This window comes from Rhinoderma darwinii, chromosome 2, assembly GCF_050947455.1.
Source record: "Rhinoderma darwinii isolate aRhiDar2 chromosome 2, aRhiDar2.hap1, whole genome shotgun sequence".
Lineage (NCBI taxonomy): Eukaryota > Metazoa > Chordata > Amphibia > Anura > Rhinodermatidae > Rhinoderma > Rhinoderma darwinii.
Genome location: NC_134688.1, coordinates 402,117,235 through 402,133,930, shown reverse-complemented (window position 1 = coordinate 402,133,930; position 16,696 = coordinate 402,117,235). Strand labels below are relative to the sequence as shown.

The following is a 16,696-nucleotide window of genomic DNA, read 5'->3' as shown; positions in this document are numbered from 1 at the left end:
TAATCCCCAGACCAGACCCCTAAACAAATAAAGACCCCAGAACAAGCACCCTAAATACAGACCTTAGACCAGACGCCCTAAATTAAATGGCCCCAGACCTGACTCCTCCCTAAACTAACAGACCCCTAAACTAATACAGACCCGACTCCCTAAATAGACCCCCCAAACTAATACAGATCCCAGACCAGACCCCCTAATACCTACATTGCAGCTCACAGTCTTGTCTATGGAGTCTTGCTGCTGTTGTAGGACCTGCCTACATGTTCACGTGACCAGCAGGTCTTTCAACAGTAACAAGAACTGCAAACTTAAGGTCACCTAACCTTGTCTGCCAGTCCTTTTGCCTGGCATACACAATGCAGTCTTGTTACGTTTTTTGCCGCAATTCCCCGCAAAATACTGCAATTTACTTTGGGTGACCGTGGGCCCCCTGGGAGCCTCGGGCGACCATCCAAACGCACCTATGATGATCTGCCACAGCTGTGGGAAAGTTATAGTGGGAAGGGGAGAAGATACTGAGGAGTGAAATACTGGGGGGTTGGGGATGATACCTGGAAGGAAGAAATTATTCCTGAATGGAGGGGAGATATGGGGTAAAATGACACTCGGGGACGGTAGTGGAGAGATGATACCTGGGTAAAGGAGGGATTTGATATCTGAGGGACGGAGGAGAGATTATAAAAAGAACACTCTTTTGGCCTCCGTTGGGTGAATAGGGGCCTATGGATACGTTTAACATGCATGCTGGGATACATATGGCAAGCGGACACTGCAAAACGCAGTGTAAAATTAGTCTAAAATTACAATGATGCTGTGATGCATATATTATATATCGATATACAGTCACTGAAAAAAATTCTATTCTACTAACCGATTACTCTGTTTTTCATTCCCATAAGGCCCTTTTGAGGCTAATCAGGACAATGGAGCGCTCGTTCCCAAGCATTGGCCGGTGTAAAAGGGCCCAGTGATCAGCCGACAAACTTTTATATTGTCCTAAAAATCCATGTGAATGAGAGATCATTGTACAGCGCCAATCGCCATATTGCAGATTGGTACTCGTTTTTTTTGGCAGAAATTTGCTGCTGTAAAAGGACCCTTACGTAGTGCTATGCTAACATGTTCTCTTTCATTTTCCACTTCTCCTGTCTGTGTACGTCATGTTTATCTAGGCCTATCAAGAGAACAACAGAGCTGTCGGACCCCTACCGATCAGACACTTATCTTTTATCCTGTGTTTTATTATGATAAAAAACCAAAACACATGTATCCCCTATTAACAGGACTGGGTTTATGTGTGTGATGGCTGGGGGTCTGACCACTGGGATCCCCAAAAATGAGTAGAACGGGGAACAGAAAGTCCTCCAAAGTGCTCTCATGAGAATGGAGCACGTGTGCACATTCATTTTTTTGAGACCTTCGGGACCGCTGTCTCCAGCAGCTCAATAGAAATGAATAGAGCATTGGTTGAGCATGCGAACCAGCGCTCCATTCTCATGGAGAATGTCGGGGGACTTTGGGTCCCCTGTTCTCCTCACCGCTGGGTGTCCAAGTGGTTGGACTCCCAGCAATCACACATGTAGCCCCTACCCTGTGGATAGGCGATACATGTGTTTGTGGGATAACTCCTTTAAGTATGAATGGAAAATAACTACCCTTAGAATCTAAGCTTGGTACACTACGTAATTAAAAAAAGAGCTGGTTGCAAATCAAACATGTTTATTAGCTGGTGCACATTTTGTACATAAATAACAGAATTTGACATTGGATGGTAATTGCTTCATGTTGATGGATGTCTTGTTTTACATAGATCCTCGGATGCCTCAGTGCAATTGTGGATTTCCTGAGTTGCACTACAAGCCGTTCCACAACAAAAGTGAAAATCATTAGGAAAATCTGTAAGAGGCAAAAGCAAAGTGCATGTAAAAAAAGTTAAATACACAGAAATTGAATCTAAGTAAGAAGCTGGCAGTAAAGTTTTTTTTTTTTTTTTTTTACATCATAGTAGCGGCGTGAAATTGTGGCGAGGGATGTTAAAGTGCAAATCTATGTCTTTTAGCACCATGCCGTTTTCAGCTGCCACATTTGGTGAAAATTAAGTTCATAACATGCTTTTATAGTTAGGGCATGTCCACACGGCGCTTAAAAAAAAAAATTATGTGTAAACGTGTCAATACGTAAGAATTTCTTGTGAAGTGCTTTTTAAAATACAGGTGGTTGACGCATTTTCCAAGTGTTATTACGCGTTTTGGTGCACTTTTTGGCGTTCAATTAGGACTCCCAGTGAATATGGGAACATTTGGCGTCTTTTCAGAGCGCTTCTTTTTTACAAAAAGCGTTTTTTTTAAAATACGCTTGTGTAACAAAAAACGTATTGTACGTACTAACTGTGCGCTATCTTTGATTTGAATAGGAATCTTGATGAAGCGTTTTTGGACCTGTATTTCGGCGCGTATAACGTGGCAAAATACAAAGTCAAATATACGCTGTGTGAACAGGGCCTTATAGTTAAAAATGATGGCTGCCTGCAGCCACCACTAGAGGGAGTTTAGTAAATTACTTTGCACTGTGTTAATATTAAGTTCAATGTATTACAGTATGTAGTGAGCTCCCCCTAGTGGTGGCTGCAGGCGGGAAACATATCGTTTAACGTTATATCTATGAAGGGGATTTAGAGCTCTAAAAAAAACAACTTGTTTAGACAGAAAAAAAAACACAAACAAAATGGTGGAGATTCACTTTAAGAAATTGCTATGGCCTCCCGATTATTACATAGTCAGTATATTTTTCAAGAACTACTTTATTTAGGGCACAAGGACGGAGGTCAACAGAAAGATTAAAAAAACACAACTCAAAAAAGGTTTTTCTCTAGTGAACATTTCATTCTGTACGGCAACCACTTGATCTGTAACTTGTACAAATAATATTTGCTCACAGTATTTGACTTTCATTATTAGCGTGTACATTCAAAGTAACCGGTCACTCTATTTTTCTCTATGAAATAAACAGAGTAACGTACAGCTGCTCAAAAAAGCTGGGAGGTTGACCTATTACTTCTGAGAAACTTAGGAATTGATAGGGAATTAAAGCATACAAATTTTTTCCCAAATATGCTTAATTAACGAAACAGAGTAGAACTATGGACACATTGTACAGAGGTAAATCCTATCATTTTAGAAGTCAGCTTTTAACTGTCTAGTAACCACACAGAGCGCATCCGGTCAGCTCCCTCCTGCAACCTGAGCTCTGAGAGGGAAATTTATTAAGACCGGCTTTTCATGCGCCAGTCATAATCTAAATAACTCTGGAGTAACATGCGCCTAATTTTTTAAGATGTGCATGCCTCTTAATAAATTAGGCGCATCTCTGGCTGTCCGTACGCCAGAAAGTCAAACCTATCATCTTCTATATGCGCTAACATTTACGGCAATTTCTGGCATAAATTATAGTAAATTTGTTGGGTTGTTGGTGGCCCCACCCACTTTTTTGTACAGTCCCGTTAGCAGAAAAAATTGTGACTTGCTGCATTTTGGACTTTTCTTCTTATGGGGTAGAACGTTTGGTGAATTCCCCCCTATGTTCTCAGCTAAAACTTTACTTCATGCAAGGTAAAGTTATCTGCTGTCCACATAACAGCAGAAGGGTCCAGTGATCACACAGCAGCTGCCTCTATACAGAAAGTCTCCTCCTGAACAGTCGGAAAAAAGTCCTAATGTGCACGGAGGCATGCTGGGGTTCGGCATTTACCTCTGTATTAAATGTGCACATTTTTAATTAATTCTAATTAATGTTTTTTGAAAAATAACATACCATGGTCTTCTATCACTTCGTGAGGCTTCCTCAGGAGGTTCTTGTTAAGGGTCCATGTAAACTAGCGCCAATCAACACGACAGTTCATTGATCGCCGCTCGATTGCTCCTTTCACATGGAGATATGTTTGGGGACGAGTGATCGCTACTATGATCGCTCGTCCTCATACATTTCTATCATGTCGGCAGCACATCTATGTTTACATAGGGAGATGTGCTGCCGACAATGATAATATTTTTTGCAGCATAAACTATACAATCAGCCGATGAACGGGCATTTACACAGGGCAACGGATCGGGAATCAGCGTTTACACGAACGCTCGTTTGCCTGATAATTGGCCCATGTAAAAGGACCTTGGGTCTTCCCTGCGGACAATGAAAATTATGCTTTAGGGTGTCCCAGGCAGAGAAGAGTTTTTTTTGTACACGTCTTTATTAAGCTTTCAAATAACATATTAAACAAAGGAGGAGGAGGAAGAGAACGTGCAGCGTTTCAGCCAACAACATGACAAATAAGCAATCACGTGATTGGTAAAAAGCTAGACATGACAAGTAGAGTGGGACTTTTTGAATACCCCATCCACATGTCTTTTACTGTGAATTGTTGTGGATTTCCACCACATCTCACCCATCTCTCCCTGGGACTGCTACAAGCGCAGTTGGCACCAGTCTCCCTTATACGGCAAATTTTTATGTTTTTCTACTCGGGCCTCACTGGTGCTCAAAGTCCACGCAAAAATGACAAATATTGCTCAATTTATATTTATTTTTTCCTGAAACCAGTACATTAATATAAGCACAAAAGGATTAAATTATGCTCCTAATTCAGATACTGTTGGAGCTAGAGAAAGGACTATGCAGCAGAAGAGATCAGCTCACTACAGGGGCATAGCTAGGAGGGGGGGAAGCGGGGCATGTGCAAGGACACAGGTACAATTAGAAGCAATGAATGACCGGGCACGTTCCGTGCCCGGCCATTCAGCGCCTTTCCACGAATGAAGCGACTGGTACCTTTTGTACCAGTGACGCTTCCGTCGATGAAAGGCGCTGACTGACTGGCAGGGAAAGTCATCCTGCCCAGCCAATCAGCGCCTTTCATAGACGCCGCGTTCAACCCCCAGGAGACCTGCGCAGAAGAGCGCAGGTCTCCATGGCTGCCGGACGGCGTGGGAGCGGGAATAAGGTGAGTTTGAATTTTTTTTTTTTTTTAATTGTAATAGAAGTGTGTGTCTGTGTCTGTATCTGCGGGGGGTGTCTATCTACAGGGCTGGGCTATATACAGGGGGACTATATCTGCTGGGCTATATACAGGGGGACTATATCTACAGGGGGGCTATATACAGGGGGACTATATCTACAGGGCTGGGCTATATACAGGGGGACTATATCTACAGGGCTGGGCTATATACAGGGGGACTATATCTGCTGGGCTATATACAAGGGGACTATATCTACAGGGGGGCTATATACAGGGGGACTATATCTACAGGGGGGCTATATACAGGGGGACTATATCTACAGGGCTGGGCTATATACAGGGGGACTATATCTACAGGGGGTGGGCTATATACAGGGGGGCTATATACAGGGGGGCTATATCTACAGGAGGGCTATATACAGGGGGACTAGATCTACAGGGGGCTATATACAGGGGGACTATATCTACAGGGCTGGGCTATATACAGGGGGACTATATCTACAGGGCTGGGCTATATACAGGGGGACTATATCTGCTGGGCTATATACAGGGGGACTATATCTACAGGGGGTGGGCTATATACAGGGGGACTATATCTACAGGGGGACTATATCTACAGGGGGGCTATATACAGGGGGACTATATCTACAGGGGGGCTATATACAGGGGGACTATATCTACAGGGCTGGGCTATATACAGGGGGACTATATCTACAGGGCTGGGCTATATACAGGGGGACTATATCTGCTGGGCTATATACAGGGTGACTATATCTGCTGGGCTATATACAGGGGGACTATATCTACAGGGGGGCTATATACTGGAGTGGGCTGTCTATAGAGCACCATATACAGGGGTGGGCTATATAGTATATAGCCCCCTGTAGATATAGCCCACCCCTGTATATGGTGCTCCATAGATAGCCCACCCCAGTATATAGCCCCCCCTGTAGATATAGTCGCCCTGTATATAGCCCAGCCCTGTAGATATATTCCCCCTGTATATAGCCCACCCCTGTATATAGCCCACCTCTGTAGATATAGCCCCCCTATGTATAGCCCCCTCTGTAGATATAGCCCACCCCTGTAGATATAGCCCCCCTGTGTATAGCCCACCCCTGTAGATATAGCCCCCTGTGTATAGCCCAGCCCTGTGTATAGCCCAGCCCTGTGTATAGCCCAGCCCTGTGTATAGCCCAGCTCTGTAGATATGGTCCCCCTGTAGATATGGTCCCCCTGTATATAGTCCCCCTGTAGATATAGTCCCCCTGTAGATATAGTCCCCCTGTAGATATAGCCCACCCCTGTATATAGTCCCCCTGTAGATATAGCCCACCCCTGTATATAGTATCCCACAAATAGCTCCAACCTATAGTGCTCCACAGAAAGCCCAACCCTGTATATAGCCCCCTTGTACATATAGTCCACCCCTGTATATAGTGCTCCACAGATAGCCCACCCTTGTATATAGTATATACAGGGGTGGGCTATCTGTGGAGCACTATATAGAGGGGTGGACTATCTAGTGGAGCACTATATACAGGGGTGGACTATATGTACAAGGGGGAGGGCTATATACAGGGGTGGGCTATCTGTGAAACACTATATACAGGGGTGGACTATATGTGGAGCACTATATACAGGGGTGGGCTATATCTACAGGGGGGCTACATACATGGTTGGGCTATCTGTAGAGCTCTATATACAGGGGTGGGCTATATCTACAGGGGGCTATATACAGGGGTGGGCTATCTGTAGAGCACTATAGGGGAGCTATATGTGGGACACTATACAGGGGTGGGCTATATGGGAGCACTATCTACAGGGGGCTCCCTAGGGGGCACTATATACATGGGGCTCTATGGCAGGCACAGTGTGTGTGTGGGACACTGTGTATGGTGTTATTATAATTAGAGGTGCAGTGTATGGCGCTATTATATTTAGGGGCGTAGTGTGTGGTATAATGATAACTTTATATTTATTTATAGGTGTAGAAATGTTGGAAAAGTGAGAAGCTGAAGACATCTGAGCGGCAAACTGCAGAAATGGACCGGGAGAAGTGATCATAGAGGTCTGGACCAAATGGAGAAAAAGAACTAGAATCTGAGACGTCACCGGTGAGTCACGTAATGTAAATGTTCACTCTGCCTCTAATCAGCACTGTAGTCACTGTATAATCTGCAGCGAGATGATGGGTGGAATGATTATGATAGGATTTATTTTTTGTGAAACGGCATCTCCCAGCATATCCTTACCATTGTTCGGGCTATGCTGGGAGCTGTAGTTTTACGCCGTACACACCTATACGGCAGCGGTTGCACTAAATTGAGCTGTATTTGTTCTGGGGCTGTATATATGTACCGTGCTTGGTTCTGGTGTTGTGTATAGAACCATATTGCTTGTGAAATGTACAAATAATTTTATGCTCGCGTTACATAAAAAGAAATGACACGTCGATTGGTAGAGAAAACAAACACGGCGAGGGGGAAGCAGATGTCGGGAAAGAGGTTGGGGGGGGCGCCAAACTGAATCTTTGCCCCGGGTGCTGGAGAACCTAGCTACGCCTCTGCTCACTATCACTTATTTTAGAATTGCCTTCTTAGTTGCCCCTCACCAGCAACTGTGGGACACCTCACAGTTTGAGAAGAACTGGTCTACAAAACCTGTACAAATCCCTGTACCTTTTTTTTAACATTTCTATAGAAAAAACAAACAAGCCTCTTTAATCCCTTCAGGACGCAGCCTGTTTTGGCCTTGTGGCACAGCTGATTTTTTCAAATCTGACATGTGTCACTTTATGTGGTAATAACTTGGGAATGCTTTTACCTATCCAAGCGATTCTGAGAATGTTTTCTCATGACATATTGTACTTTATGATAGTGGAAAAATGTGGTCGATAAATGAAATATTTATTCGTGAAAAACACCAAGATTTAGAGAAAATTTGCAAAAATGAGCATTTTTCTCAATTTAAATGTATCTGCTTGTAAAACAGATATTAATACCACACAAAATAGTCACTAGTTACCATTTCCCATATGTGTACTTTATGTTTGCATCGTTTTTTGAACGTCCTTTTATTTTTCTAGGACGTTACAAGGCTTAGAACTTTAGCAGCAATTTCTCACATTTTCAAGAAAATTTCAAAAGGCTATTTTTACAGGGACCAGTTTCGTTGTGAAGTGGTTTTGAGGGCCTTATATATTAGAATCCCCCAATAAATCACCACATTTTAAAAACTGCACTCCTCAAAGTATTCAAAACAGAATTCAGAAAGTTTCTTAACCCTTTAAGCGTTTCACAGGAGATAAAGCAGAGGGGAAATTCACTAATTTCATTTTTTTTTTTAAATTCATTTGTAATAAAAAAAAAATCTGTAACACAGAAGGTTTTACCAGAGAAACGCAACTCAATATTTATTGCCCAGATTCGGCAGTTTTTATGAATATCCCACATGTGGCCCTAGTGCCCTAATGGACCGAAACACATTCCTCAGAAGGAAAGGAGCACCTAGTGGATTTTGGGGTCTGCTTTTTTTTTTAAGATGATATTTTAGGCACCATGTGAGGTTTGAAGAGGTCTTGTGGTGCCAAAACCGTGGAAACTCCCCCAAAGTGACCCCATTTTGGAAACTACACCCCTCAAGGAATTTATCTAGGGGTATAGTCAGCATTTTGACCCCACAGGTATTTTGCTATATTTATTGGAGTTTGTCTGTGAAAATGAAAATTTACTTTTTTTCTGAAAAAACATGTAAATATTACAAATTTCTAAGGAATAAACAAGAAAATGCACCCCAACATTTGTAAAGCATCTTCTCCAGATTACGGAAATACCCCATATGTGGTAATAAACTGCTGTTTGGGCCCACAGCAGGACTCAGAAGGGAAGGAGCGCCACTTGGATTTTGGAGCGCAGATTTTACTGGATTGGTTTTCAGTGCCATGTCGTGTTTGCAACACCCTGGAGGGACCAAAACAGTGGAAACCTCCCAAAAGTGACTCCATTTGGGAAACTACACCCCTCAAGGAATTTTTTTAGGGGTATAGTGAGCATTTTTACCGCACAGGTTTTTTTTGCAGAATTTAGTAGAATTAGGCCGTGAAAATGAATATCAACATTTTGTCCACTAAAATGTTTAATTTTTTCATTTTCACAAGGGATAAAAGGAGAAAAAGTCGCCCTAAATTTGTAATGCAATCTCTCCCGAGTATGACAATAGCCCACATGTGGTAGTAATTGATTTTAATAGAAATTAATTAACCTTTGCAGGACTGATCCTTTTTTGCTTTTCCATTTTAGTTTTTCAAACGCCACAACATTTTTATTTTTCCATCAATAGAGCGGTGTGTGGGCTTATTTTTTGCGGGAAGGGTTGTAGTTTCTATTGACACCATTTAAAGTACCATATAATGTACTGGGAAACCGATAATAGAATTCTTTGTGGGGTGAAATTGGAAAAAACTGATTCCTCCATTGCTTTTGGGTTTTGTTTTTACCGCTTTCACCGTGCGGTAAAAAACGACAACTTAACTTTATTCTGCGGGTCAGTACGATTACGGAGTTACCAACTGTATATATATTTTACTACTTTTACAAAGAAAAAACTATTTGTTAAAAAAAAATAATTGTTTTGTTTCAACACATTCTGAGAGCCAGAACTTTTTTATTTTTTAGTCGATTGAGCGGTGTGAGGGCTTATTTTTGGAGGGACGAACTGTAGTTTTTATTGGTACCATTTTTTGGTACATACAACGTTTTGATCACTTATTACACTTTATTTAGAGCTTTGGTGACCAAAAAAACAGTGATTTTGAATTCTTTATTTCTTACGGCGTTCATTATGCGCTAAAAATTACAGTTTTACTTTATTCTGCGGGTCGGTACGATTGCGGCGATACCATATGTAGATTGTTTTTTTATGTTTTGCAGCGTTTGCACAATAAAATCACTTGTTTATAAAATAATTTATTTTCTGTGTCACCATATTCTGAGAGCCGTAACTTTTTTATTTTTCAGTCAAAAACCCGGCGTAAGGACTTGTTTTTTGCAGAACGGGTTGTAGTTTTTATTGGTACTATTTTGGGGTAAATGCGACTTTTTGATCACTTTTTATTCAATATTTTGGGAGGGGTGGTGACCAAAAAAATTGTGATTCTGGCATTGTTTTTAGTTGTTTTTTTTTGCAGCGTTCGCCATGTGGGAAAAATAACATAGTTTTAGTCATTACGAATGCGGTGATACCAAATATGTGTACTGTTATTTAACGTTTTCATTTTTTTCCTATAATAAGAGACTTTATAGGAAAAAAAATAATAAAATGATTTACAAAAGTGTAAAAATAATATTTTTTTTATAAACTTTTTTCTTTACTTTTTTTCACTTTCTTTTTTTACTTGAAGCTCTGATAGCTGCTAGAGTACATTACACTACCTAAGTAGTGTAACGTATTCCAACTGTCAGTGTGACGTCACAGTCACTCTGACAGTAAGTCTACGAGGACCAGCCAGAGGCTGGTCATCATAGGCTTCCATACATGGGGGCTGCTGATGTGCTACAAACCCCCTAAATGTGGCGATCGCAATCGAGCCCCACATTTAATGGGTTAATTGCCGAAATCAGCAGCGACGAGCCGCTGATCGGCAACAGTGGAGTGTCAGCTGTCGGGGACAGCTGACCTCCCGGTTCCTGATGCACACTGTCATTGACACGGTCACCGACAGTGTGCATTGGGAACGACACAGTGACTTTCTTGTCACTCTGACAGGAAGTCTATCAGGAGGCTGGTCCTGATAGGATTCCGTACATGGCAGACACGGAGGCCATTACTTGGCCTCCGGTCACCATGCTAGCCATCTGCAAACCTCACGATTTCATTGTGAGGTCTGCCGATGTGCTAGAAACCCCTAAAATGCGGCGATTGCAATCGATCGCCGCATTTAAGGGGTTAATTGACAAAACCAGCGAAAATGAGCCGCTGATCGGCAACAGTGGAGTGTCAGCTGTCGGGGACAGCTGGCCTCCCGATGCACACTGTCGCTGACAGTGTGCACCGGGAACCGCGCAGTAACAGCACGTCCTGGTGCGCTAAGACACTGGCCACCCGGACGTACAGTTGCGTCGTGGTGCGCCTAGGGGTTAAATAATGGTAAAAAAATATTCATGTACAATCTTTTCACATGTATTGGTGCTTGACAGACACATGTATTGGTGCTTGACAGAATAATGGTTCTACAATCCGCAAGCAATACAACCCAGACACAATGGCTGGTAGAGTAATATATTTAGAACTATTCTTAACATTGCTAGAATTGATTTCCATCACATTCAGATCATTTTAGAAACTTGTCAAGGCAAATAAGTTATCTTTTGCACCTCTGCAGCAATAAATCCATCACTATTGGAAAGGGAAGTGTAGCATAGTCTCATAGTGAGATCCGAAAATTGAGTAATGCAGCCTAGAGCCTGAGGATAGGGAAGCCGCCGGAAACATGAAATACCCTCAGTTTTCCTGCAAGCAGTATAAAAGTGAATTGTTATTTATGTGACTAATATTTTATGCTATTCTACTCTCTCCGGGCCCTTTTACACTGGGTCGATACAATTAGTCTGTCTCCGAATGATTGTAATGATAATTGGCTAGTGAAAATGCACGAAATGCTCAACAATAAAACCAAAATTTATCGTTGATCTTCGTGGCAACATAAAAAATCATTGCCATCGATAGGATCTATAAAAGTATAGGTCACTTGTAGAGTCTTTTACAGAATAGTATTACAACTTAGCGCATGGCTTATACCGAGCAATGATGCTTCTTGCCAAACCGGGAGAAAACTCCACCACAATGGCAAAGGATCATTATGATGGAAATGTCAATCATATCCTTGGGAAGGCTTTTTTGAACCTCCGATTGTAAATGTAAATGGGCCGTAAGCAGTTTGATATGTAGATATCTCCTGGATGGAAAAATCAGTTATCAGATTTTGCGTTACTATGTGTATTAAAAAGGACTTGTCACATAAATTGAACGGTTTAACTGACCTGAATAAAGCAGTCCCCCTGGATTCCAGTGCCGTTTGTTTTTTTTTCTTGCCCACCCCCAATCCAAATATATGGCCAAAATAAGGCTTATTTGCAGTAGTTAGCGAACAGGGTGGAGCCAGCTTGCCTGTCTCTGATGCTGACCAATCAGCATGAGGCAGCTTGAGGGTAGTTCACGCTCTGTTGGCTAATTACAGCAAATTAGAATAGAGGGTGCCAACATAACAGTGGGCCTTATCTATGCTTGTTGGAAAAAGAAAGCAGTGACTACTTGTTGTTAAGAGAGCATCAATTTATTTCTGCACTCCCCTTCAAAATACAAATGCCTTTGAAGTTAATCTTGACGCACCAAGTACCCAGTCATGCTCCAAGGACACACTGGGAGGTTGACTGGTTTCCTATGAAATTAGTCCTATTGTAGTTGTACAAAAGGGAAATGAGATTGTGAGCCCCACAGAGGACAGCTTCCAATATAAGTAAAAATATTGGGGCTCATTTAAAAAAAAAAAAAAAAAAAGTGGCCTCAGCTTTAATTTTTCAACTTCTTCATTTTTTTCACATTCCAAGAGCCATAACTTTTTTATTTTTGCGCCGACATAGCCGTGTGGGAGCCTGTTTTTTGTAGGACGTCAGTGATGTATCTATAGATAGGTGATAAAATAAACTCCACTGCACATGCCAGTTAAAGAGTAAACCATACATTGATATACTTATGAAGAACTTACCTTTACTTGGAGCTTTCAGATGAGGTCACTGCATGTGTTACTGTTGTTTGGTCAGAACGAACAGGCTTTAAAAAAAAATAACAAAATATATATATAGAAGATCTCGCTGACAAACTGTATAAATGAAAATATTCTAGAACATTATGGCTGGCGCATTGGTTATAAACACCCAAATGTGGCTTTTCTATTCTTCTCTCAATTTGACATGATAGATAGATAGATAGATAGATAGATAGATAGATAGATAGATAGATAGATAGATAGATAGATAGATAGATAGATAGATAGATAGATAGATAGATAGATAGATAGATAGATAGATAGATATGAGATAGATAGATAGATATGAGATAGATAGATAGATATGAGATAGATAGATAGATATGAGATAGATAGATAGATATGAGATAGATAGATATGAGATAGATAGATAGATATGAGATAGATAGATAGATATGAGATAGATATGAGATAGATAGATAGATAGATAGATAATGAGATAGATAATGAGATAGATAATGAGATAGATATGAGATAGATATGAGATAGATATGAGATAGATATGAGATAGATAGATAGATAGATAATGAGATAGATAATGAGATAGATAGATAGATAGATAGATCGATAGGAGATAGATAGATAGATATGAGATAGATAGATAGATAGATATGAGATAGATAGATAGATAGATATGAGATAGATAGATATGAGATAGATAGATATGAGATAGATAGATATGAGATAGATAGATATGAGATAGATAGATATGAGATAGATAGATATGAGATAAATAGATAGGATATAACCTAACAAAAGCTGAAATAACCAGAAAAATAATTTCTTATTAAAAACAATTTCTTAGCAAAAAAAGAAATAGCAGTTCTGCTTTTTAATGCCGTCAGAAAATGTTGATTTTACGTAGCTGAACTTTACACAGAACATTTTCTGCTGTGTGTTCATAATCTTCCTACCAACATCAAATAATGAAGTATGACATAGGGGATCTTAAGGTTAACCAGTTCAGGACCGGGTTATTTTGAGCCTTCAGGACCAGACACCGTTTAGCCATTTTTAGCACGTGTTAGTTAAATGGCTATAACTTTTCTGTTTGTTGGGCTAGCGACATGATTTTTGCGATGTTTTTTTCGTAGACAATGCAGGTTTCTTTTTTATCATTTTTATACACATCCTGTTTGCTATTTTAGAATTTTCAGGCTTAAAGTTTGAAAATAATAGTAAAAATACTTTTCAGCAAATTTTTTGGGTAATAACAGTTTTACACTAAAATAGACCTTTTATTTGTGATCGTCATTGTCTACCGTAAATTTTAATATATTACATGTCTATATTACGGTAATTGGGTCAGGTCTAGCGTTACGACAATGATTGGTGGGGGGGGGGAATGTTTTTTTGGGGGTGGGTATTTTAAGTGTATTTATTAGTAATTTTTTTTTACACTTTACTTTTATTTATTTTTTATTACTATGGTCTGTCCCTCAAAGCTCAGAAATTACCTTTGGGGGACTTTATATATATTTTTTCTTTCTTTTACACCATCTTTTTCCCCTGTAACTGGGGCTGCACGTGATCACACCATGATCACCGGGACCAATAGAGACAGCGGTGCGGCCGCTGCCTCTATTCCTATACACAGTGCTCATTGAGATCGGAGAAGACAGAAGCAGCGAAAGCTGCTTCTTTCCTCTCCTCAGGGTCCCCAGCAGTCACTCGGGCAGCAAGTTAAAACCTGCACCGTAAATAGTCTATGGCGCGGGTTTTAAGGACCCTGACTGCTGGCCGTAAATACACAGCCAGCGGTCGGGAACCAATTAGAGAGGTATTCTCATTTAAAGCATTTATGGCATACGCGCTGTATATGCTATGAATGCCTGATAGATAGGGGTCCCACGATTGGAGCCCACTTGTAGGAAGAATAGGGATCCCCTGACACATTTGCCAATGCAAAGTGGGCACCAGTGCTTGATTACTTACTCCCAAAAAACAAGAGCGAGAGTGGCCACCTCTTCATTGAAGCCGATGCAGCTGGCAGCCCCCACCTATCCTATGCATATGCCATAAATGCTTCCGATGGGAAAACCCCTTTAACTTCAATCACACCAAAATGTTCACATTTTGAGAAGAGCTAGGCTTTAAAGAGGTACATCAAGATTCCCGTTATTGAGCTTGTTTGGCTTAGTATGTGTGGTAGTTATAGCCGAAAGGCCCTTAACCTCCACCTAAAAACGCTTTATTCAATCTAGTGCGAGTTTCAATGAAATAACCACACCACAGGACTGTCTCATATTGTGCTCTGCAGGATGTGGCTGACAGGTCATGTACTAGAGTGAAGCTAGTGGTGGGAGGCAATACAGTGAACCATGTGAATAAACATCACTCTGATTGGCTGCTGGTTAGTCACCACACTATGCAGCAGCTGACAGCATCAGAAAGGGACCAGGAGACCCCATGTGCTACTGTAGTAGGTGGGAGTTGGGAAGGATGTGCTGCTGCATGTCCTTTATTTTTTCACTGTACCTTTGTATATTAAATTATATTAAAGTCTAAAAATGTTAATAGTTTTGCATTGTTGCTCTAAGAAAACCCCAACGGATCTCCGTAGAGTATAAATTGTGGCTTGTCCACGGTACCGGTAGTCTGATAGAGTACAGTTGGTACCAGCGAGTACGTTGTGTGTGGTCTAGAGACTTTTCGCCCATATTCGATAGGAGCAGCATTGGTGTTCCTGTGTGAGTGGACTATTTGGGAAACCTATTAGGCTCAATTTGTAGCCTGAGTGAGGGGGCAAGTGTGAGATTGTGCTGCAGGGTAGTGTTAACCCTTTATAGTCGCACACACGTCATGGGAATGGAGGGTTTTCATGACCGTCTTCTTTAAGGCTATACATCGCCGTTATTTTGCCTTGGTTGTGAGATCACTTATCAGTGACTTACTTTGGTGGGTCCTGTATGACACCAGTGCATGTGATGTCATGGAAAAAACGGCGTCATAGGCAAGACTTAGCTCATCATTGGGGCTGTTGAAGTTCCTGCTCTGGGCCCCTGTTGTTCCCTGGCTCATAAAAACTTTTTTTTTTCTGGTTAGTTTGAAACCTGTATTCCGGGTAACCATAGATCAACTTTATTATCATTGGAAAAAAAAGATGATCAAGTAGTGGAGAACCGATTTACATCACAGCAAGGGCAACCACCAGGGAAAGAAAAAAATGATCAGGTAACAGCCACACATATACTGAACCGAACGAGCCTTAGTAACGGGAGTATAGAGACCCGCTTTAATAGCCGAAACAAAATATGTGATAATAACTTAAACAGACTCGTACTTACATATAGAAAATGCGCCCCTTTAAATAAGCGTATGAGCATATTGCATCTAAGTTACCAACATCACCCAGGTGACTCTTTTAGCATTATATTATATAGGATGATAATGTGCAGTATGCAACTTAAATACTGAACACACTAACACACATTTCTATATTCTTCACGGAAATGCATTCTGTATGTTCTCCACATTAAATCAATCTTACCGTTTCATGTTTTTTTGAGGATTTTTTTTTACCACCATCTTTCCACAAAGACTCTAAAGTAACAAGTCCTTGGAGACTCCAGTCATACACGACGGTACCAGTGTTCTTGAAAAGAAAGATAACACTTATTATTAACCTTTAGTCACCAGCCTATTTTGGGCCTTAATGACCAAACGATTTTTCCGTTTTTTTTATTTTTTATTGTCGCATTTCAAAAGCCAGAACTTGCTCTATGAGGGTTAGCTTTTTGCAAAATGAGTTTTTTTTTATTTTTTAAATGGAAACCTTTTGGGGTACATATAATTTAGGGGTTAAACATTATGAGTATACAATGTATTAGGAAAGCTTATTCAGTGAACCTTTGCTTGTATAT

General features: G+C 40.9%; 1 protein-coding gene across 3 annotated transcripts in view; it reads right to left on the bottom strand.

Annotated features, from left to right (window-relative positions):
* Positions 1–1,702: 1,702 nt before the first annotated feature.
* The window catches only part of APOO (apolipoprotein O), a 59,856-nt gene continuing 44,862 nt past the window's right edge, over positions 1,703–16,696 (bottom strand). For 2 of the 3 annotated variants that reach the window (XM_075854060.1, XM_075854061.1), the window contains 3 exons: positions 16,324–16,428; positions 12,774–12,838; positions 1,703–1,896 (listed from right to left, as the gene is read on the bottom strand). In XM_075854060.1, coding sequence (XP_075710175.1) covers positions 12,776–12,838; positions 16,324–16,428 — 168 coding nt within the window. In that variant the 3' untranslated portion in view covers positions 1,703–1,896; positions 12,774–12,775. Of the gene's footprint in view, positions 1,897–12,594; positions 12,690–12,773; positions 12,839–16,323; positions 16,429–16,696 lie in introns of those variants that run through there. The other variant, XM_075854062.1, reaches the window with a different exon arrangement.